Raw genomic sequence first — 24,031 nt, 5'->3', positions numbered from 1 at the left:
TTCGCAAAAAGGAGGATTAAAAGAAGGGCTCAGCAATTTCTAGGAGTGCTGCAGACTGCTGTGTGTTGTGCATGTGGGACATCTAAGTGGGGATGTCCTTATGTGGATCTACTTATACATCAGAGAATTATTGGCAAGTAAGTGGTATATAAAGCCAAGGACAGAGAAATGTAGGATACTACGTACATGAAAGTTTATGGGAAATGCCACCTTTAAGGATGAACAGACCCAGAGAAGTCCCTTAAGGAGACTGGGAGGAGAGAGGGTATCACTCTTCCAGTGTAGGGTCGTGTGTGAATAAATAAAATAAAGGAATGAAGTCTGTATATTAAATTATTTATCCCTGCTTTTCCTTCTTGAAGTAACTTAAGCACTAGCCTGTACATTAAGAATCTGTTCCCATTAATCATAGAGCAACAGCCGTCAGAAGCACAGCCTAACTCTGGATGTGGTTAGAAAGTTTCCCTAGGATTTTCAAAAAATATTGGAAGTCATGAAGAGTCTCAGTAGTTTTTCAAAGAGTGGTTTCTTTGGAAGTTAGTTTTGTTTGTTTTGCCTTTTTTTTTTTAGGGTTTTATTTATTTATTTGACAGACAGATCACAAGTGGGCAGAGAGGCAGGCAGAGACAGAGAGGGGGGAAGCAGGCTGCCCGCTGAGCAGAGAGCCCGATGCGGGGCTTGATCCCAGGACCCCGGGATCATGACCTGAGCTGAAGGCAGAGGCTTCAACCCACTGAGCCACCCAGGTGCCCCTGTTTTGCTTTTTTAATTTAAATTCAATTAGCCAACATATAGTTCATTAGTTTCAGATGCAGAGTTCATAATTCATCAGTTGCATATAACGTCCCCTTCTTTTTTTTTTTTTTTAAAGAATTTATTTATTTATTTGACAGAGACAGATCACAAGTAGGCAGAGAGGCAGGCAGAGAGAGAGGAGGAAGCAGGCTCCCTGCTGAGCAGAGAGCCCGATGTGGGACTCGATCCCAGGACCCTGGGATCATGACCTGAGCCGAAGGCAGTGGCCTAACCCACTGAGCCACCCAGGCGCCCAGCGCCCCCTTCTTTTAAAAGATTTTATGTATTTATTTGACAGAGAGACACAGCGAGAGAGGCAGCACAAGCAGGGGGAGTGGGAGAGCAAGAAGCAGGCTTCCTGCTGAGCAGGGAGCCTGATGTGGGGCTCAATCCCAGGACCCTAGGATCATAACTTGAGCTAAAGGCAGACACTTAACAACTGAGCTACACAGGTGCCCCAACACTTTTTTTTTAAAGTAAACTTTTCATTTTAGTTTTAGGTTTGGAGGAAAGTTGAGAAGATAGTAGAGAGAATTCTCATAAACCCAACACTCAACTTTCCCCTATTGGTAACGCCTTACATTAGTGTGGTTTGCTTGCCCTAACCACTGAATCAATACTGATACTGTTTCTAACTAAAGTCTATACTCGGATTTCCTTGGTTTTTAAGTAATGTCTCTTTGTTGTTGCTGTTCTAGGAAAGTATCCAGGATTAGCACATTACACTTAGTTGTCACATCTCCTGATGTTCCCCTGGGTTGTAATAGTCTCTTACACTTTTCTTGTTTTTGAGGACTTTGATAGTTTTGAGGAATGTTGGTCATTATTTATAGAACTGCTCTCAATTTGGGTTTGTCTGCTGTTTTTCTTACGATTAAATTGGGGTTATGGGGACACCTGGGTGGCTCAGTATCTGCCTTTGGCTCAGGTCACGATCCAGGGTCCTGCGATCCAGTCCCTCACTGGCCTCCCTGCTCAGTGGAAAGCCTGCTTCTCACTCTCCCCCTCCCCCTGCTTGTGTTCCCTCTCTCGCTGTGTCTCTCTCTGTCAAACAAATAAAATATTTAAAAAATAAAAATAAAAAATAAAAATAAAAAAATAAACTGGGGTTATGTGTTTTGGGGAGGAAGACAACAGAGTTTGTAAAGTGCCATTTTCATCACATCTATCAACGTACGTACTTGATGTGAGCTATCACTGTCGATGCTGACTTGCTCACCTGGTCCAGGTTGTGTTTTTCAGGTTTCTCTTCTGTAAAGTTAGTCCTTGCCTCCCTAACAAACTGTACACTTTGGAAGGAAGTCAATATGTACATCCTACACTTAAGGGTAGGAAAATTATGATCCCCCTTTTTGAAAGGAGCAGGCAGTTAACTTTTTAAATTCTTATCTTGCCTTTTCATTTGAAGGAAATTTCTCTCCAGCTTCCTTTTCTGCCTTTCAGATACTTTTTTTTTTTTTTTTAAAGATTTTATTTACTTATTTGAGAGAGAGAAAGAGTGCATACAGTTGGGGTGAAGGGCAGAGAGAGAAGCAGAGTTCCTGCCCAACAGGGAGCGGGGGACTTGATCCTGGGACCCTGGGATCTGACCTGAGCTGAAGGCAGGAGGCTTAACTAACATTACACCTCTCCTCCCACCCCCGACCGAGCCACCCAGGCCTCCTCAGATTGTCTTTTAAGAACACATAGACCTGGGGCACTTGGATGGCTCAGTGGGTTAAAGCCTCTGCCTTCGGCTCAGGTCATGATCTCAGGATCCTGGGACCTCAAGATCCTGGGATCTCAGGATCCTGGGATTGAGCACCGCACCACCGGGATCCCTGCTCAGTGGGGAGTCTGCTTCCTCCTCTGTCTCTGCCTGCCTCTCTGCCTACCTGTGATCTCTGTCTGTCAAATAAATAAATAAAATCTTAAAAAAAAAAAATAAAAAGAGCACATAGACCTATCAAACCATGGAGCCTGACTTTAAAGGGATCTTTTATGGGATTTAACATTTCTTAATGTATCTAAACACATGCAATCTCAAAATACCACATGGCCAGATTTTATTTTATTTTTTTAAGATTTATTTATTTCTGGGGCGCCTGGGTGGCTCAGTGGGTTTAAAGCCTCTGCCTTCGGCTCCGGTAATGATCCTGGAGTCCTGGGATTGAGCCCCACATCGGGCTCTGCTCCGCGTGGAGCCTGCTTCCCCCTCTCTCTCTGCCTGCCTCTCTGCCTACTTGTGATCTCTGTCAAGAAAATAAATAAATTCTTAAAAAAAAAAAAAAAGACATTTATTTCCTTTGGGGGAGGGCAGGGAAGAGCAGAGAGTGAGAGAGACAGAAAATCTCAAGCAGTTTCCCCACTGAATGCAGAACTCAGAAGGGGTGTGACTCAGGGCTCCATCCCACAACCCTGAGCCAAATCAAGAGCCAGATATTCAACCAACTGAGACCCCCAGGAACCCCCACATGACCAGATTTTAAAATGCAAGTAGTGACTCCCTTCCAGGTAGGCACTGGTTTACTACTGCCTCTGGCATGATGATTCCCTTTGAAGCAAGCCCAGAATGATGACTGTATACAGGGCTCATCCCTTGTCCACCCTGCTGGTGTTCTGTATGAGGCTGCCTTAACTTAAAAGTCAGGAATGAGTGAAAAACCCCTCAACAAGAGAGAAGAATCAGAAAGGAAGTACTTGAGAGGACTGATGTGTCCTTGTATTGTACAGATAAATAATCTCTTACTTTGCTACAATAATAGCATCTCTTCTATAAACCAAGAATATCATGGCAAAGCCACACAACACGATCAGAGATTGCATCCCTTAAAAAAAGGCAAAGAATTTCACAACAAGGAAAGATTATTTAAAGACATAGAGAAACTCCACCAAGAATAATATAATGTGAATTAGGAAACATGGCACATGTATCTCAGCATAATAAATTTTTATAACTTAATAAAAAGTTATTGAGCTCTGGTAAGATAAGGGCCAAACCTGCTGCTTTGGTTTTCTCCTGTGACTGTGTCCTGCTGCCCTCTTGGGGCCTCACCACAGGGTAAGGAAGAGCAAGGAAGTGACACAAACTGTTTTTCTCGCACTCTTTTTTCTATCCTTATTGCCTGGACTTTGAAGTTCAGTGTCATGTAAATATTAACTCACTTCTTAAATAAAGAAAGCCTCAAAGAACAAACTGTAATCTGAGCATATGATTTACGCCAACATTTTCCCATGAGCTCTAAGGATTCGGATTTCTTCCCTACCAATAGGTCTCTATTTCACAGAATTAGTTTGAAAATAGTCTTAACTTATCATCACTGTTATTATTATGATGATTATGTGACTGAAGTATTTTCCAAAGAATGCCTGAGATGATTTTAGGTGGGAACAACCACTATGTTTCCTTTTAAATATATTTAAATTAAAAAAAACTAATTTGAGGGGTGCCTGGGTGGCTAGTGGATTGAGCTTCTGCCTTTGGCTCAGATCATGATCCCAGGGTCCTGAGATGGAGCCCCGCCCTCATCCGGCTCCCTGCTCAGCGGGGAGCCTGCTTCCCTCCCCCCTCTGCCTGCCTCTGCCTACTTGTGATCTCTTTCTCTCTCTCCCCCCCCAAACCCCCGTCAAATATATAAATAAAATTAAAAAAAAAAAAAGCAACTAATTTGACTTGGGGCACCTGGCTGGTTCAGTCAGTGGAGCATGTGACTCTCGGTCTCGGGGTTGTGAGTTTGAGCCTCACACTGGGTACAGAAATTACTTAAAAATAAAATCTTAAAAAACAAATCCTAATTTGACTTAAAAGAAAAAAAAAAACATCAGTAGCAGTACACCCGGTGAAAAGTAGAGCAAAAATGATCACTGGCTAAAGTTTGGGACTTACTGAACTCTTACTAATCAGTTTCACAGGGGAAATTTATTGCACGTGTAAAGCCTGGATCATATTATTATAACTTTGGGAACAACCAACAGCATTAAGATGGTGGGTTTGGTTTCTTTTTTAAAAAATTTCTTGTTTTTGCTAGTCACATTACCCATAGTTTTCTTTTCTAATGCAATTGTCTTGATCACAATGGTCTAAGTAATTCCCGGGAAACCTTCAAACCCATTTAGACACCTCACTGACACAATCTTTGCAGAGGTGGTCAAGAGAAAGTTTCTTTGAATTTGTCTTAGAGAAGTTTTTAGATTTTCTTCCAGGTTATATTTTATTTTCCCAAATTAAAATAAGATAAATTACAGTGGCTTTTTCTAATATTGAGAGCTTTAATGTACATTGCTATTTGAATTGCTGAAGAAATAGTCCCTTACTTATGAGATTTTGATTTTATAAAAATTCCACGTTTTAATTACCCCACTCTCCCCCTGTCATGGTGTGTTCTTCTGCAGGGTACATCTCATGTAGAGTTGGCTTGCTGGACCTGAACTGTGTAGCCAGTATGAGCTCAAGCAAATAAAGACTGATATTTAAAAAAAAAAAAAAGCCAATTTCCTTAATCTCTTTTTTTTCCTCCTGCAGTGTGATGTTTCTCCTTGACACCTAATTAAATGCTTTTGAGCATTTGCTGAATTACTGCATGGTTAAGCCCCCTCAACGGCAGGAAGCTTAGATATTTGTAAATTTCCTCCACACACCATTTTTCATTAGTTAACCTTTTCTAAATAGTAAGCCAACCACTTGTAGTCAATTCTATCACTCCATGATTAGCCTGCATTTATCTGTACGTAACACTGTTGGTGGTTTTTATTTGTTTTGAGGATTGGCATAGACAAAACAAATGGCTGTTATGTTACAGAGTTTTGAATTTATCCTAAACTATGATCACTGCTGTTACCTTAATGCTTAAGCTCCAAAGAATACGTTTATTGTTATTCTGGCTGTTAATATTACTTTATCTTTATAAATACATCCCTCATTTTGCAAAATGACTTAATTTGTTTTATTGATTCTAGGTATCAGTGGTAGTGTACCCAATAAGCTTTGGAAACACAACTGTTATCACATTATTTCTGAATAATACATTAACATTCGTTCTATTTGTGCCCATTCTCCAATCCCTTCTCTCTCTCTTTCCTTCCTACTGTCCTTTCCTGTCTGCACCAAACATTTATTGAACATCTACATATCAGGCACTATGCTAGATGTTGGGGAGTCAATGACGGATGAACTCTTGGTTTCCCATGAAGCTTATTCTCTCAATTTAAAATCTTTCCTTCCTGTTTATTCCAAAGATTACATGGGAAAAATACACTTACGAAATTCATGGGAAAGCAAGCAGACACGGACTGCTTTCACTGAACTGGAAAAAAGCACGTCACTCACCTTTAGCTGCTGCAGTTATCTTCCTTTCCTGTGGGCTCTGGCTATCTCAGCAATCCTTCTTTTCCCCCAAGAACTGGCTCCCGGGAGGGCATTCTTCCTCCTCTAGCAAAAATAACTCTGGGTGGGAATATTAGGATGGACACCAGTTGGACAAGGCACAGAGCAGCTGGAGAGTCCTCCTAGAAGACTCAGATGCTCACGCTCGTCTGGTGTGGCAGCTTGAGGCCTCTGGTAGAGAGCTCCTGTAGGAAACCACAAATGCACAGGAAATTGAGGAAAATCAGATAAAGACAAACCATTAAATGACATATGTACAGAGAGGAAACAGTTAAGAATTAACCCAAATTAATTTAAGGCTATAAGAACAAGTGGTGCAACGGTTTAGTTAATCAGTAGCTAGTTTCCAAAGCTAGGGTATTTGAGCCAAATGACTAAGGACCTTCAGAACTATAAGGGGGCAGGTGGTTGGAGAAATGGATCTACCACAGAGAGAGTCACCGACAGCTGTGGAAAGTAGAAGTAGGCGCTGCATAGTGGACCAACGTTGGTTCATGCATACATCCATCAACCTACACCACACATGTATTGATCCATTCAGCAAATGCTTGTTGGGTGCCACTGTCCTAGGGGTGGTGTTGAGGATAGAGCAGTAAGCATGCCCTCAGGGACCTTAATATTCAGAAGCATGCACGAGGCACACTGAACAACAAACTGGAATTTAGGTAAGGAATATATAAAGAAAAGACAATGTTAAAACTTGAGTCTGCTGAGTTTGGCTAGTTTCTTTAGAATATCAGGGCCCAAAGAACCTTCCACTGGAAAAAGCTGTCACCCACTTCCTCACCCTTCCCCTAATCTGAGATTGTCTCCTTGTCTTTTCATTTTTTTAGCTTACAAAGCAACATCATGTCACCATCTACATCTTTAGGCTAAGGCCCATCTATATTCAGATCTCTAGTTCTACTCTAATAGGAAACATAAGACCCTTGGCTTAAGTATCAGCTTCTTGAATTTCTGATTTCTTCCCTGTTTTTGACCTCTAAAAATTGAATTCAAGTTCCTGGACTTTCCAGACTCAGTATTTATCTAATGTCCTCTGTTTAACTCTGTTTAAATGCCCATCAATCTACGTGACCTTACTCAAATCCTTAACCCAGCCATGAAGAACTGGAGTGTGGAATATGACAGTCTGGTCAGAGTGCCAGGGAATACAGTGGACAGAAGTGAACAACCTCAAAAGTGAGATGGGTTAAATGTCTGGAGACCAAGTTAGGAGATATAGTCCACAAGGGTCATAGTCTACTGGGGACGCGTTGCTTCTAGAAGACTCTCCCAGAGGTAATTCAACCCATGTTGTGGTTTGCAGATAGTTCAGTGGTGAGAATAAGGTGTCCTGTTGTAACTAAAATCAGGAAAAAGACCATTTGTAAATTCAAATGAGACAGAAGGGTATAGGGTAGAAGGGTGACTATCCCCCCACCCCCACCCCACTACTTTTTTTAGGTAGGCTCCACCCTGGGCATGAAGCCCAACACGGGGTTGAAGCACAAAGCAAAGAGCCACCAGCTTCTACAGCAAAAAGTGCAGTCCTTCCACCCATGGGTCCTGTCCCCACGCTACTTAAATAAACTTACTAAGGCCTCAAAAATTCTTCCTTGACCATTGCATAACATTTTTAGTGGCCTGTACGGGGTTTACAGGGTGAATCCAAGAGGTTTTGTGCAACTTGTTGAGTCTCTTTTTATTTCTCCAGCCTCTACTTCTTTCTTATTCTTTTCTGGAGATGTCCCAAATAGTATGACCCTTTTGAAAGTGTCTTTCCTGAGTGCTCAGGAGAGCACCTGTTGGTGGTGGCTATAACATGGGAAGGGATGGATTCCTGCTGCCCCACTAGATACTATTACTTTGGCTATAATAGCACTGGGCTCAGAAATCAGAGCCCCCTTATTTTTCCTGTTCTTTTAATGCATATATTCTTGTCAGGCACAGGACGACCACATAAGCTGTTTGGACAGCCATCAATCTCAAGACTCCCATGTAAGGTTTCTTCCTAAATAACCCAGTGTGATCCCTTGATTAGCATAAAATCCAAGATACATCTGATGCCATGCTTCCTGAAAGGGACGAGTCGGAACTATTATCTAGTTGGGGAACTCACCCAACAGAGGACCACTCCCCTGGGGCTGGATCACGGATAAAGCTCCCAAGAAAGTTGTCCAGATTAGAGAGGAGTTTGTTTTCTTCTGTCTCTCATTTATCCTTATCCAAGGGCTGTTTGGCGTTCTCAGTCCTGGTCCCGGATTGAAAGTACTTCCAGCTTAGCTATATGATACTTAATACAGTATAAAATAGCTGCCTCTTCCTAACAAAGGCCAGGACCTCTACCCCATCCATTCATTCCAGACCTAGGCTTACAAAGGGTATTATTATTGGTTGCCAAATACATTGACTCCCTCAAAATGGAAAGCGGAAACCTCAATCTCTGTGGTGTTTCAGTCCATTTACCAGCAACCCCTATAGCCTGGAATGCAATGGGGAAGTGAAGGGAGATCTGCACTCCTTCTCAGGTATTACAAAGGTATAAGAGGGCTAAGAAAGAGGGACACCTCCCACCACTCTGTACCCCAGGAACCTTTGGCAATATTCTTGATGGTACTCCATTTGGCAATGGAGGGAGATTTTGATGAACTCTTAGTTAATGTACGCTCCTCATTTTGTAGGGATTAACTATGAAATCAACTTCCTCAGTTCCAAAGGATTGACCTCTGGGCTGTCTCATAGCACACTGGAATCAAGTTGGACAATAGGATTTAAAGAAAAAGTGCTTCCTGTTTTTCTATAATAATGCCTAGCCTCAATATTCTCTGGAGGATGATGAAAAAATGGCCCATTAATGGGTCCTTAAGCTTCAATACTATTTATTAGTTAGACCTTTTTTGCAGGTGTCGGGGAAAATGGACCAAAGTGCCCTACATCCAGGCCTTTATGGCACTGAGTCAGGCTCTTAATCTAAAGAGACTTGTAGATATGTCTGTCAAGATTCCAGGCCCCCCTCCTTTAGATTTTTCATGCCCTGATTGTGTAAATACACCACACCAATCTAAGAAACCAACTGAGTCAAACAAGAAAATCAATCAGCAGAAGAAAAAGTCAAAATAAGCCTGCAGGCATGCCCAGGTCCCCTAGTAACTCCTCCTCCATATAAACCTTTGGAGCCTTCTGCTCCTAACCCAGTGGGACATACTAGAAGCAGAACATCATACCTACTGAACACTCAGATTAAGGCAAGGCTGTATCCACTTTGGGAAGTAGCAAATGGGGAAATGGGTACAATTAAGGTACATATCCCATTTTCCATGTCAGATCTGGCTCAAATAAAACAATAACTAGTATGATACTCAGAGGATCCATCCAACTTCATAGATGGATGTCACCAGGTGTCTCTAACGTTTGATTTAACCCAGCAGGATATCTACATTATTGTAACACATTGTTGTGCCCCAGAAGAAAAAGCCTGATTTGGACTGGGGCACAGGAATGTGCAGATGAGCTGGCAAGTAGGGATAGAAATCATTATCCAGTAGGAGGAGATGCTGTTCCAAATGCCGAGCCTCACTGGAACTCCTGTGCAGACAGGACAGACCTGGCAGGGAAAGATGGGACCATATGGTCACCTGTTTATTGGGGGGAATGAAAAGAGGATTTTCTGAACCTGTCAATTTTGATAAAATTAAGGAAGTGACCCAGGAAAATTTTGAAACCCTAGCTTTATTTCAGGGGCGTTTAACAGAAGCAATTTATAAATATACAAATATAGACCCAACCGCACGAGAACGGATGCTATCCTGAACATACATTTTATGAACCAGTCAGCACCAGGCATTCACTGCAAACTGGGAAAGATGGCCCTAGGCCCTCAAACTCCAACCCAATGGCTGCTGCAAGTGGCTCCTGGAGTCTTTAATAACAGAGATTTGGCTCTAAAACAAGAGGACTGCAGGGCAAAACACAGGCAGAATGCAAGCTCAGATACTAGCTGCTGCTACTGCAGATCCCCCATAAGGCCTGGCTAATCAGGGGCAGCCAAAGAAGCTGGTATCAGACGGAAGTTCAGGTAAGACCCCATGTTATAGGTGCAGCCAAACTGAACACTGAAGTAAAGAATATCTGAATAAATGCTCTCAACCAGAGACACTTCCGGCCTGCAAGGCAGAGGGACACTGGAAAAGAGACAGTCCTGGTCTCCAGAGAGAAGGAGAGGAAGACAGAAACTCATTTCCCAGGAGCAACAACCTGAAGAGATGGCATGATAGGACTGAGGCTGGTCTGGCTCCACTGAACATCAAGGTGGCCAAGCCTCAGATGTGGGAGGTAAATTTGTTGATTTTCTCACTGATATGGGAGCCACTTACTCTGTCCTTGTTCAGCACTCCAGCCTGACCTGTCTTTCTAAAATTACTGGAATAGAAGCAGAACCTAAATCATGTTTACAAACATCTCCTTTAACTTGCCAACATGAAAACCAATTAATAACCCATTCTTTTCTCGTTTTCTGTTCCTGTCCCACTGCCCTACTGGAAAAGGACTTCATGGTTAAGTTGGGAAGCCAGTTCAAGCTAAAGTCCCTTGGATAAGCCAAATCCTTATGCTATACTGACTCCAGTTCTGAGCAATACAGAAAGGTTTACAGTGCCTTCTTTTGTATCCCCTTAAGCAAAGAGGCCTTAGAATTGACTCCACTAGGAGAACATCAAGCATTCCAGTTTACATAGACTGTCCCCCAACAGGGATTTAGAGATAGTCTCCATTTGTTTGGCAATGCACTCAGTAGAGAACTTAGAGCTCTCACAAGGCCTCAGGGGACAATAGCACAATATGTCAATGATATTTTAATAGGTTGCCTCATGAAACTGGCCTCAGACTATAATTTGATTGTATTAAACAGAGGATACTGAGTGTCATCCAAAAAGGCTCAAATTTCCAAACAGAAGGTACAATACTTAGGATATGAATTAACTCCTGGACATCGTTTCTTGTCGATTGAGAGAAAAAGAGCAATAACAGAATGGGACCTCCTGCCATAAAGAACCATCTCTGAACCTTAAAAAAGGCTGCATTTTGCTGACTATGGATTCCAGGGTTCTGAGTTTTAGCCACTAGGGGGCCAAATGAAGAGCCTTTAAAATGGACAAAGAACAAGAGGCCTTTTAACAACTAAAAACGAAACTAATCTCAGCCAGGCTCTGGCTCTATGGAACTAGAAAAGCCATTTTACCCTATTCTGAACAGGAAAAGCAGAACCAACTTCTAGGAGTACAAACACAAAAACTAGGGCATGAGTTGAGACCTGTAGGATGTTTTTCCAAAGCTACTGACAGGGTAGCACCAGGATGGCCAGCATGCCTCTGAGCAGCAGTACTAGTAGAAGCATCTAGACTTTTAATGGGAGAGCCATTGACAGGGATGACTCATCAGGTTCAAGGAGTTTTAGAAAGTAAAGGACCTCATGGATGACAGGGGGACGACTGACTAAATATCAAGCTCTACTTTTAGACTCCAGTGATACTGTTCTCCAAACTTATCAAACCCTAAACCCGACATACCTCATGCCTGGACCAGACCACGCTACTATTATGTGTGAACATGGCTGTAAAGAGGTAATAGAATTAGTATATTCCAGCTATCTGGATCTGAGAGATCAAGTCATAGACAATGCTGCCAATAGCTGGTTTATAAACGGTAGTAGTTTTGTTTGTTTTTTAAGATTTCATTTATTTATTTGACAGAGAAATCACAAGTAGGCAGGCAGAGAGAGAGGGGGAAGCAGGCTCACTGCTGAGCAGAGAGACTGATTTGGGGCTTGATCCCAGGACCCTGAGATCATAACCTGAGCTGAAGGCAGAGGCTTAACCCACTGAGCCACCCAGGTGCCCCAGATGGTAGTAGTTTTATAGAAGGACAGGAAAGGCTGGCTATGCAATTGTTAGTTTAATGAAAACTACTGAAGCCACTTCATTACCGACCAATAATTCAGCTCCAAAGGCAAAAGTGATAGCTCTCACTCAAGGTCTCTGGTTAGCGAAAGGCCTAAGAGTCAGTATAAATACAGATACAAAATATGTCTTCCTTGTTACTCATACGCATGGTGCCACCTGGAAGGAGAAAAGGATATTAACCAGTCATAATTCCCCTATTAAATACGAATCCGAAATCATAACTCTATCACAGGCGTTCATCTCTCTGAAGAAGTTGCTGTGATCTATCTTAGAGGACATCACAAGGGAAAAAAAATTAGAACCTAAAGGAAATAATTTAGACAATGGGGCAGCAAAATCGTCTGCTCCAACTAGCTATGAGTCTTATACCAGTGCTTAAATCCCTTAAGCACTGTTGTTCCCACTTTTACTATGGAGGAGAACAATGGGGCGCTTGGGGAAGGATATACTAAAAATGCCAAGGGATGGTATAAAAATGATAATGGAGAAATCTTTGGCCCTAAGGAAAAACAAAAGAAATTAGCAACAGGTCTGCACCAGGCTACTCATATGGGAAGAGAAACTTTATGGAATTTCACCAAACGCTTATTTGATGGAATAGGAATTAGAGCCATCTTACAAAAGGCACATAAATCTTGTGCAATACATGCCCGGGTTAACCCTGAAGATGCACTCTGACCACCCCCTCTTTTAACACCTGTCCAAAGATGAGGAACATATCCTGGGGAAGACTGGCAAATTGATTTCACACAAATGCACCTTACAAGGATATAAATATTTATTCGTCTAGATAGTTACTTCTACTGGATGGGTGGAAGCCTTCCCATGTAAGACAGAAAAGACTACTGAAGTAACAAAGACTTTATTAAGGGAAATCATCCCTGGGTGTGGGTTCCTTCAATCTCTTCAAAGTGATAATGGCTCCTCTTTACAGTGCAAATAACTCAACAGGCAGCCCAAACCCTTAAAATTAAATATTTTGTATATCCAGCCTGACATCTTCAATCATCAGGCAAAGTTGAAAAGGCCAATCATAATTTATTTTTTTTAAAGATTTATTTATTTTAGAGAGAGCAGGGGCAGGGCAGAAGGAGACAGAGGAGAAAGAGAGAAGCCCACTCCCCACTGAACATAGAGCCTGAAGTGTGTCTCCAGCTCATGACCCTGAGATCATGACCTCAGCCAAAATCAAAATCAGAAGCTTAACCGACTACACCACCTAGGTGCCCAAGGCTAACCATAATTTAAAAAGACCTCTCACTAAGATAAGCATAGAAACACAAGAAAACTGAGTAACTTTTTACCAATAGGTGTCTTAAGCATAAGAATCACCCCACAGGAAAGATTAGGGGTAAACCCTTTTGAATTAATATATGGTAGGCCCTTCCTTAACTATTAATTTAACCTCGAACCCAGATTATAATAATCTGTTACATTTTTCATTAGAAGCTGGATTAATCCATAAAACTCTTAACAAATATGCCAATAAGATACAGCCAAAACTGGACCCAAAGGAAATTCAAAATCCTCTGCAAGTAAACCCCAAAGAACTAGATTATTTAAAATATTGGAAGGCAAACTATTCAGGAAAACTAATTCCTAAATGGGAAGGACCTTACAGGCTCATATTAAGCACTCCCACTATGGCAATCTACAAGGTCACTTGACATGGAGTCTTATTTCTAGAATTAAATTTATATCCCCTTCAACAAAGATGACAATGAACTGGACAATGTGTCCTCATATTCCTGTGACCAGCAAAAGAGCTCAAATTCCTCTCAAACAAGGAGATAAGAAAAAAACAAAGGTTTTTTTTTTTTTTTTTTTACTTGCTATCTCCACACCATAACCAAGTGGTGAGTATTTTCTACAATGGGTACAATGTTGGACTGAGCTACAAACCAATCTTCATGCTGAATTTGTGGCTTATGGTCCATATCAAGCACTTCAGGCCTCTGTTGGTGGGTTTTTCCATTACAAAGTACAGACTGGCCTTATTTACATCAATACATAGCCAATATGATACATCACTCCAATACTAGCACATATAGGGATATTTCTATTACTGAAAAGGATGTTTCTTCCCGACCTATGGTAAATGTTACATGTGAGTCTCCAGGCCGTAAGAGGCCTTTCTCTTATCCTCAGACTACCAAAATTTTAACTGAATATGTGAATCTACAGATTGGGGCTTACAACAATGAATTCCCCAACTACTAGTCTTTCCTATTGATAAACCGGGAAGGATTATATCCAATATGGAATGAATATATGTGGTTTACTCCCACAGTAGGACAACTAAGCCAAAAGGCCCTTCCATGCTGGGAACAGAAAGAACCATATCCTTGATTTATGCCCAATGGTACTCACCAAATCAGATGGCTCTTTCCAGAAGCCTGTGACCATACCATTACTTTATAGGCAACTGGTTTGCTATTAGACAAGGTGACCAGGCTTCACACATCTAGCACCTAATGAAACACAACGGTTATGTGGGCCAAATTTAAGGCCATGGCTTCCGCCACGCTGGACTGGAAGATATACTGTAGGTTATGCCCGAATGCATGGGCATTGCATTACAAGTATCACAAGTTCAGCTAATCTTCCGTAACTAAAACAATGATGGACAAGATCTGTGTTACATTGGCATGACCATTTGATGTCTACTGTTCTTCCATCAGTAGGTTTAGAAGATGCCATTTAGCACATGGAGGTCCCTGATAAATCCACAATTAAGGCCTTAAATGACTCTTGAAATAGGATTATGGTATTAAACACTGAAATAGCTCAAGTGTGTAAAGCAGTTCTACAAAACAGAATGACATTAGATGTTGTAACAGCAGCACAAGGAGGAACATATTGCATGATTAAAGTGGAATGTTGCCTCTGCATTCAAGATTATGACCAAAATGTAACAAGATTACTTACTGACATGAATAATCAAATTGGTGCTCTTAAAGACCTTACATTGCCACTTAAGGACTGGCTACATTCCTGGTCAGGAGGGGGGACTAAGGCTCACATTAAAGGGTCTTCTCATTGCTTTTCTTATTTTCATTATAATAATCCTAATGTGTTTTGTCACTTTGTTCTCTATTGTTGAAATATATGCAAGCAATTCCTGACTCCTTTGCCCAGCTGGCAGATGATCCATACTACTTGAAACAAATATTTCCCAATGTCTTCTGGGGACTCTATAGCAATGGCCTTCCACAGCAGTTACTTGTAGGGACAGATAGTTAGCAATTTTGGTCCATAGGTAGGGACATCTCTACAACTCCTGTGAGCTTGAAGAAGTCACAGAAGATGAAGCCTTCACCCTTCAACAACCCTAAAGATTTAAGGATGGCACATTGGTCAGGGGGGAAATGATAAGGGATAAAAGCAGAAAAAACATTCACTTTTGGCTCAAAAGGCTGGCATATAGCCTGCGTCCTTCCAATAAGGATCACATATGTGCTGGTTGCCACATTCTTAAAAGATCTCATGACTATCTGTATATCTCACTGATCGTTAATATTGAACTGAAAGATAAGCACCAGAGAAATCTTGCAAAAGGTAGTTTTATGAGTAGAAATTCGAAGAAAACATTTATAATCTAATACTCCTTGCACCCCCACCCCCAGCACTAAGTATACAAACACCAGCTTCATACAGCAAAAAAAGTAGTACTTTCTGCCCATGGGTCCCGTCCCTATGTTATTTAAATAAAATCACTAAGTTGCATCATGCAAAGTCTCAAGAATTCTTTCTTGACCCCTGTGTTTGAAGACTCCGTTAACACACCTACGAACTTTAAAGGCCCTGCAAGAGCAAGCTCCACTTTTCCGGAACAAAAAGTAAATAGGTGTGTGGAAGTGCAGCAAGGGATTCTTCCATACTCAAAGGAACTGCTTCCAAATAATTCCCAGCAATAGTTAACTGGAGGACTTGAATTAATTTTTCTTTTCCGAGGCCATTGAAGGACCCTGTGTTAGCCTTCTAGGGATGGCATGACAAAAAACCACAGACAAGGCTGTCTAAACAACAAGTGTTCATTTTCTCACAGTTCTGGAGGATGTTAATCCAGGATCGAGATACCAGCAAGGATTGGTGTCCTCTGAGGCCTGTCTCTTTGGTTTGTAGGTGGCTGCCCTCCTGCGATATCCTTTCATGGGCTTTTCTCTGTGTGGGCAAATCCCTGGTGGGTTTTCGTGTGTGTGTCCAAATTTACTAGTCATATAAGGAAAGCAGTCAGATTGGATTAGAGTCCACCTAAAATGGTCTCATTTTAATTTAAACACCTCTTTAAAGGCCCTATCTCCAAATACAGGGACAAAAATCAGCCCTTTACAGCCCTCTCCCTTTGTTGATTCTTGCTGTCTGGATGCCCTGTGGTTCACGGTGTGGAAAACAGCATGAAACACAGAGAGAGCCAGTGATCACAGGGTCCTCTACTTCCTCAAAGAATGCTTGCCTCAAACTAAGAGAGAAGTGGAAGTGTCTTGGGATATGTACCCCTTTATGGATACTTGCCCTCTCTTAGAGACCCATCATTCATGCATTCCCAGGATTAGGGGATTTCCCTGCATTTTCAGGGGTGACTAAGTTTCTACTTGAAGCAGCTGAAATATCTATTTTGTACCTGAGGATCACTCGAGAAAAGAACACACCGCTCAACATCAGAGGTTTCAGACTCAGGAGTCTTTAAAATCTGAGGTTGCTTTTGGAAACAAACTACAATATGGTAACAGAGCCAAGATGAGAGGAAGTAAAAGAACTCTGCAAGGCACAGCTAGTAGCACTCCGAAAGTCAGTGTTTCCTGTTTGCTAGCAAACCTCATTCTTCCACAGGGGTCTTTTTCCATGTCAGTAAGTGTTGTAATGCCAGTGACTGAGGTCAACTCATTGAAAAGCAGGTGTTTCCATTTTACCTTCCTAATCCCTGCCTGTCTCTCTCATCAAGTTTCTTCCTTTCTAATCCCTCTTAATCCTCCTCCTGCTATTTGTTCTCACTTCCTCCCCCATCCTTCCAAGTGCCTCAATTCCTCTAAACCTTGGTCCTTCTACATCGCTCCCCACTCTACAGATCCCTCCCTTCAGAGCCCAGTCATTTACCCCCTCCTTTTACGCCTGTTACGCCAGCTCCGTTCTTTAGGCCTAGTCCTCTAGCTCCTCCCACTCCGCCTAGCCCCTCCTCCTGCCCCATCCCCCCATCTGCTCCTCCCCACCTCAAAGGGAATGCAGACATTTTCATAGTAATAAACAGCTCAGTTGCCTACGGAAAAACAGTGTACCAATTTACTCACGTCAGTGCTGAATTCTATGAACGGGCTTTCTGTCAGAAACCCTATGACTCTTTTAAACTATTTGGTAGCTTTTTTTTTTTCCCCCCGAAAATAAACATCTTACTGCTGTTTTATCTTGGATTTTGATTACTAGTAAATCTTAAAGCTGTTTTTTTTGTCATTGTTGTTAAGTGTATTTCTGATTCTGTTAATTGCCTGTGCTTATCTTTGTCCGTTTTTCAATAGAGGTGCCTTTGTCTTACTGATTTATATTTGGATTATTAGTCTTTTATGTATCTCACGAATATTTTCTCTTCGCTGTCCCTTGTCTTGGGCTGTGACGGACTGCATATTCCTGAAAATGCTGTTATGTATATACAATGGGATACTGACCAACTAAGATTTTGCAGAAATGGTCAACGTTGTTAAAAGAATTCCATCCAGTCCGAATTCCCAGCGGCAGACAGGCAATGCACGGAACAGGGAGTATCCGGGGCTGCATAGCTGTGGGCCTCTAGCTCCAGAAAACGCCCGGAGGTGGGCACCGAGTGTGGAGCCGCAGCAGGCCGGCCAAGCCCAAGCAGGCCGGGAAGGCGCCCTGCGGAGACCTGCGGGCAGAAGGACCGCAACACTGCCGGGAGAAGCGCGGCAAGGCTGTGGCCAAGTCCTTTTCCCCCAAAGTCCCGGTTTCTCCGACTCAAGAACGACCTCTGGAGGTAAATACTCTACGAAACTCTGCTCCATTCTACCCATTCTGAAGCCACCTCCACAGCCTGGCTCGCCCCTCCCTTTTCGCTTTCGAGAAGACTCGCAGTTCCGGGGCGGGGACCGCACGGGCCTTTCTGGAAAACGAAGTCTCTCAGAAGGGTTCTGGGAATCGTAGTTCCAACCCTCACTTTGCGCACGCGCACTTCTGTTTTCACCGTGAGGTTCCGGCTCTGCCCCCCGCGGGTAAGAGACAAGGGCGCCTTTGTTGCGCTGGCCTTCGAACTGAGTTCTCTTCGGCTCCTTGTCTCATGGGGTCCCGGTTTAGAACGGGCTTGGGTCTTCTGTCAGTTTTAATTGCAAACTGTAATTGGGCAATTACAGAGGTTTGTGAGAATCTCCAAGATGCTAGATGCCGGGGCAGTGCATTAGGGCCTGGAGGAAGAGGCATCAGAGCCAAAACCTTGGGATGTGATTTAGGACTAGAACGAGGCTATACGTCCAAATACTGGGGCTTCGAGAGCCCAGGGACCCCAATGATCACGGCAACGACCTTGAAAGGAACTTTGAGTTACTGAGGAGATGGTGTGGTCCTCTGACAGTCTATAGGTGTTCTCCCTTTCAGGCAGTCGTGCGCTGCGTCCCTTATTTTATTTATGTCACTTGTGGCTATGGTTGGGAAAGGTCACCAAGAGAGTGCATTGCGGACCAAGCTATGTCCAGGGAGATGTGATAAGAGCTGTTGGTGGAGTATGCCTGGTGGCTCAGTTGGTTAAGCATCTGCCATCTGCTCAGGTCATGATCCTGGGGTCCTGGGATCAGTCCCATATCCCGTTCATTGCTTAGCAGGGAGCCTGCTTCTTCTGCCTGCCACTCCCCTTGCTTGTGCTCTCTCTCTCTGGCAAATAAATAATCTTTTTTTTTTTTTTTTTTTTTTAAAGCTCATGGTGGCAGTGGCAGTGTGGACTGAAGTGGATGATAAGGGTTCAGGGTGAGGGAGGAGTTGAGGATTCCCAGATTTCTGGTGTGGGCTGCTGTCATGTCTGCAGATGATTTCGCTTTGTGAAATTCTTACTCTTAATCTGTCTCCACTCCAAAAAAACACTCAAGGAGTCCTTGACTGAGCACATGTGCAAATTTATTGTCAAAACAATTCAGATGCATGCTTTAACCCAAAGGACATTCATTCACATATTCACAAAGCTCTGTTATACCCACCCTTGTGAGCACACTTGATGTGAAAATACACACAGTTACATAGTTACCCATGATTATATACTCACATATACTACATGCCCCAGACAAGGGCCCTGGTAAATGCCCAAGATGCCCTGCTATCTTGGGCTATGTGTGGCTTCCAGACCAAATGGACACATGTTGATTCTTTGTGCTTCTCTGGAAACTTCACATACAGCTCTGTCTATCCTTCCTACATCACGTCCATTATGACTCTGACTTTTCCTGTTATCTTCCTGCCACCCTGGCCTGATAGGAGGGATAAATGGGGTTTGAATTCAGGTAATTTGCTTATCTGAATTTTGCTGAAGCTTTTCCCAGAGCAGTAATTCTGAACATGTCTGTGTGTGCTGGACTGTTAAGATTCCAAAGAAATTTGTGAACTTTCTTCTTAGATAAACACAGCTATATATCCATACTATTGTGAGAACAAAATTGAGACCCATCTATTAATCCCTGGTTAAGAACCTCACTAGAGGTAGATAGGAAGGTCAGTTTTCCTCTCTGTAGTTTTCAAGTGGGCCTAGAGGGGAGAAAAGTAGGACCCCAAGCACCTAGAGGAGTCAAGGTATGACGAAGGGGCAGCCAGTTTCCATCTTTCTGTTACCCTTAGTTATGGAGTTACACTGTCAGTCTGCAAGTTCTCTGCTGGGCTGTCATTTAGCTGGTTAGGGGAAGAGTCAGCAGGCAGCCAGTTCAAGCCCATCAGATGTTTAGTTATTTAGTGTTAGTAGGTCATTTAAAAAGCCAGTAGGTCAGTCAAATGATTTGTGGTTTAGAAAATCAGCCAACCAGCCAGTCATTTAGGGGTAGTTTTTCAGATGGACAGTAGTCCATCAGGATCCATCAGTTGAAGGTCGATTTAATGATCAGCCCATTCATCAGGGAGCCAGTTGTTGAGAATGCCGAACAGCTGGGTCGCCAGTGGGACAAAAGGGCAGCTGGGTTGAAACCATCTGGATGCAAAGTGTGTTTCTATTTGCTACATCCTGATGACGACAGTACAGTAACACACACACCCCTGTGTTTGCCGTTTTGCTTTGCATGGTTTCAGCTACCTGTGTTTGTGGTCTGTGGTTGGGAACCATATGATCCTTCCTCTGGGTTATCATCAGGAGGTCAGTAGTAGCCTGACACTACATCACAGTGCCTACATTGTTCACTCACTTCATGTCATCATGTTAGCATTTTATGATCTCAAATCATCATAAGGAGGAGGGTGAGTGCAGTACAAGAAGATATTTTGAGGGAAGAAGAGGTGAGAGAGAGAGACCTCATTCATAGAACTTTTATTACAGTATATTGTCATAATTGTTCCATTTCATCATTAATATTGTTAATTCTTACTGTGCCTAATTTATAAATTAAACTGTGCCATAGGTTCCTATGTATAGGAAAAAACATCGTCTATGTAATGTTCGGTACTACCTGCATTTTGAGGCGTGCACTGGGGGTCTTGGAAAGTTCCCTCAAGGGTTAAGTGTGGACTCCTGTATAGGCAAGCGGAGAGAAGAGTTGACTCCGAGGCCACCAGAGGGAGCCTTACGTCTCTGGGAAGGAGGCGTCCTCTGGTGTTGGGAGCCGGGAAAGAAAAAGCTGTTAGGACAAGGGTCAGGCCGAGTTGCCAGTAGAGGGCAGTGTGGTTTCCCAGTCACATCCACACTAGGCCCTCTTCAGAGCTAAACTTCAGGCTTGTGGGAGTCCAATCTCTGGCCAGCAGGCTCCTGAAAGGATTTCTCCCCCAGGAAGTGCTCAACCAAGATATGCTTGACTCCTGAGCTAAGAGGAGGCCGGGCAGCTGCTGACTAGGAGGACTTGCCAATCCCAGGCCCTGATGCCAGGAGCATACCAGCCATGGGGGGAGGAGGGAGAATGGAGGAGAGGCCCCTTACCCCTCTCTCTCCTAGAATACAGAGGGGAGCAACTCCCCAAAGCTGAGGGGCAGGATCTGTCTTCTGTCCAGGTGCATTTCACTTTCTGGGCTGCTGCTTCAGCTTCTCTAGGGGTCCAGGAGGGGCTAGGCCAATGGACCTAAGCCAGTGACTCCCATTTCTTTGCTGGGCTCCCTGGCAGCAACTGCTTCTGCAATGGCCAGTAATTAAGACACAAAGATGGAGGTTAGATATAGACAATGAAGGCAATGTGGAGAAAGGATGAGCTATGAGCTTGATTTCCCCTTGGGAATGGCTGAGATGTTTATATAAAGTGTCAGATATGGCCCTGGGCACCAAGGCAGGGCTCAGAAGATTGGAGTTCTTTTCTCCCCCAAAGGGAAGTGCATGGGCCCAGGTAGTTGTGTCTCCTGGTTATGCGTGGAGCATGAGGTTATGCCCTGAGATGGGCTTCCTGGGTTAATGGGCAAGGGCATAGTCTGGCTGCAGCTGGTTTGCTTGTCAGAGCAGTTAAAAGAAAGAATAACTCGGGGACAGTAGTGACGGTAGAGGTGTCCTGTGTGCCTGGTGCTTTATGTACACTCTCCCAGGAGGTGTCATCCCCACTTTACAGACGGGGCATCTGAGGTCTCACAGCTGGGAAGTGGTGTGGAACTGCTTTTGAACTCAGTCTATGTGGTTCCAAGTCTCTTTCCCTTTCTGGGAAACCCAACTCCAGATACAACTGGGGAAGGTGAAGAAAGTGAAAGACTGGGAGATTGTTAGGTCCTGAGGAAGATTTGCTGGGGGTGGGGATGGGCTCTGGACAGGAGAGGACTGTCCCCTTCAGAGATTCTGCAAACCTGGCCACCCACGTAGTGACATTAAAACCCTTTTCCTCTCTCCCAGGTACACACAAAATGTGTCAACAACGGCAATCTGGGCACAACCGCTTCGGCCTTGCAAGTAACAAAGCTGGAGAGGTAAGTGGGAGTCAGACCATGAAGGGCCTTGTGAGTCACCTTATGGAGCTTGGATTTCATCTAGAAGGTAGAGGAGGAGAAGGGGTTTTAACAAGGAGGGGCACGGTTTGATCTGTGCAGTCCAGACGTCAGAGAGGAATCCTGAGTAAGGAGTTAGTGTGTGAGTAAGCACTCACACATACTTTATATTGGACCTGGGGGGAATGTTTACTATGATGGTGTCATGATGAGGAGCAAGGGCTTGGGAATCGGCTGCTTTGACTCCCACTTCTGCCACTTCCCTGCTGTGGGGCCTTGGTGGGGGACCTCTCCTCTTGGTTTCTTTCTCCATCTGAAAACTGGGAGACAGTAAGGATGACTTCCAAGTCACAGTATGGTTTTGAGGCTGAAACAAGGTTTTGCTTCTAAAGCACAGTGCAGTGCCCAAGACGCTGAGGCCTTGCAATGACATGGTCAAAGGAGCGAGACTGATAAAGCGAAGGTCAAGCAAAGCTTTATTTCATGCCAAGCATCGAGAATCAAACTGACCATTCAGGGCTGCCTCTTACAGAGAGAGCTACCACCCCCAGCCTCACAGACTAACTTTTATAGAACAAAGGCCATGTGGTTAAGCCTGGCCACACACCAGTGACCAATGAGATTGTAACACACAGAGAAAGCTGCACAGTCATGCTAGGTCACACACGAGTGGCCAATTGAATTACAATTCACTATTTGAACTAGCCTATCACCTAGGTGAGAACTCATCCCCTCATTCAGGCTCTGTTGTCTCCATCTGACCTGACCCACCCTTGTATTTGGGCTCTGTTATCGTTCGACCACATTCTACTGGTTTCCCAGACTTGCTTTTAAGTAAGTTCCCCGGGGATGGGGGTGCAGGGTCAGTTTGAGTTTTACTGGTGCAGTTAAATCACTGTTTAACCGGATGGAATCGCTCTGGCTAAATAGGCCCTTATAAGGCCCTCAGTGAATGCCGACTCACCCTCACATCAAACACATCCCCTGCTCCACTCCCTATCCTCTCGGCCTTGTGTCTTTGTGGGCCACTGTTGCAGTGACTGGGCCCAGGACCTGACAGGATCTCATTCTCTTGCTTTCCACCCTAGGGGTTCTCAGATGCCAGAGAGCCCAGGTGAGCCCTCTGCCCTGATGCATGTTCAACCCAGTGTGTGGGGTAGAGAGCAGAGGATGGGGATGTCCCCCCTCCCCTGGTCTTCCTCCAGATGAACAATTCAGGTATGTCTCAGGTTTCTTAGGTAGTCCTGACTAGAGTAACCAGTCACCATATCAGCTCAGTATGCAACTTCCCTGTAGCTTTCCCTCTCCCCTTTGTCCCCTTCCCTGTCTTTCACTTCTGCTCCTTGGGACCACATTCCCTAATAAACATCCACACTTAAGATTTTGTTCTCAGGCAGCTTTCAGAACCCAGGCTAAAACAACCCACTATAAGGTGATCCTACTTCCTTGGAAATGTTGCATTAGAAAAAAGTGGTTAGAGGGATACCTGGGTGGCTCAGTTGGTTAAGCATCTGCCTTCAGCTCAGGTCATGATTTCAGGGTCCTGGGATTGAGTCCCAGTTTGGGTCCCTGCTCAGTGGGGAGTCTGCTTCTCCCTTTCCCTCTTCCCTCCCTCCTGCTCATGCTCTCTCTCTCTCTCTCTCAAATAAATACAGTCTTTTTTAAAATTGGGAAGAGAAAGGAAAGGAGCTAGAAAGATGAATGTAGCAGAGATCATTTCCTGGGCTAGGATCCACTCTGCTATACCCCCGGTTTCAGGTTCTGCTAATTTGCCCTTTTCTTTTTAAACTCATTGATTTGTTGTTGTTTTAAAATATTTATTTATTTATTTAAACAAGCAGGCAGAGTGGTAGGC

General features: G+C 43.6%; 2 protein-coding genes across 7 annotated transcripts in view; one reads left to right on the top strand and one right to left on the bottom strand.

Moving 5' to 3' along the window:
• The window catches only part of ZBTB38 (zinc finger and BTB domain containing 38), a 134,616-nt gene extending 116,464 nt beyond the window's left edge, over positions 1-18,152 (bottom strand). For 2 of the 6 annotated variants that reach the window (XM_082711673.1, XM_082711671.1), the window contains exons 1-2: positions 17,757-18,152; positions 6,101-6,342 (exon numbers count right to left, since the gene is read on the bottom strand). The gene's annotated coding sequence lies outside the window, so the exon portion shown is untranslated. The remainder of the gene's footprint in view (positions 1-6,100; positions 6,343-17,756) is intronic. The other 4 variants (XM_082711682.1, XM_082711668.1, XM_082711677.1 and 1 more) reach the window with 3 other exon arrangements.
• Positions 17,776-23,294, top strand: LOC309858907 (uncharacterized protein; the record flags this gene model as incomplete). The annotated part of the gene is made up of 3 exons (XM_082719234.1): positions 17,776-18,079; positions 22,085-22,158; positions 23,265-23,294. The coding sequence occupies 3 exons, from the start codon at positions 17,776-17,778 to the stop codon at positions 23,292-23,294; spliced, it is 408 nt and encodes a 135-aa protein (XP_082575360.1).
• Positions 23,295-24,031: the final 737 nt, after the last annotated feature.

The sequence above is a fragment of the Mustela nivalis genome (genome assembly GCF_964662115.1).
Source record: "Mustela nivalis genome assembly, chromosome: 1".
Lineage (NCBI taxonomy): Eukaryota > Metazoa > Chordata > Mammalia > Carnivora > Mustelidae > Mustela > Mustela nivalis.
This window is presented reverse-complemented; position numbering and strand designations above follow the sequence as displayed.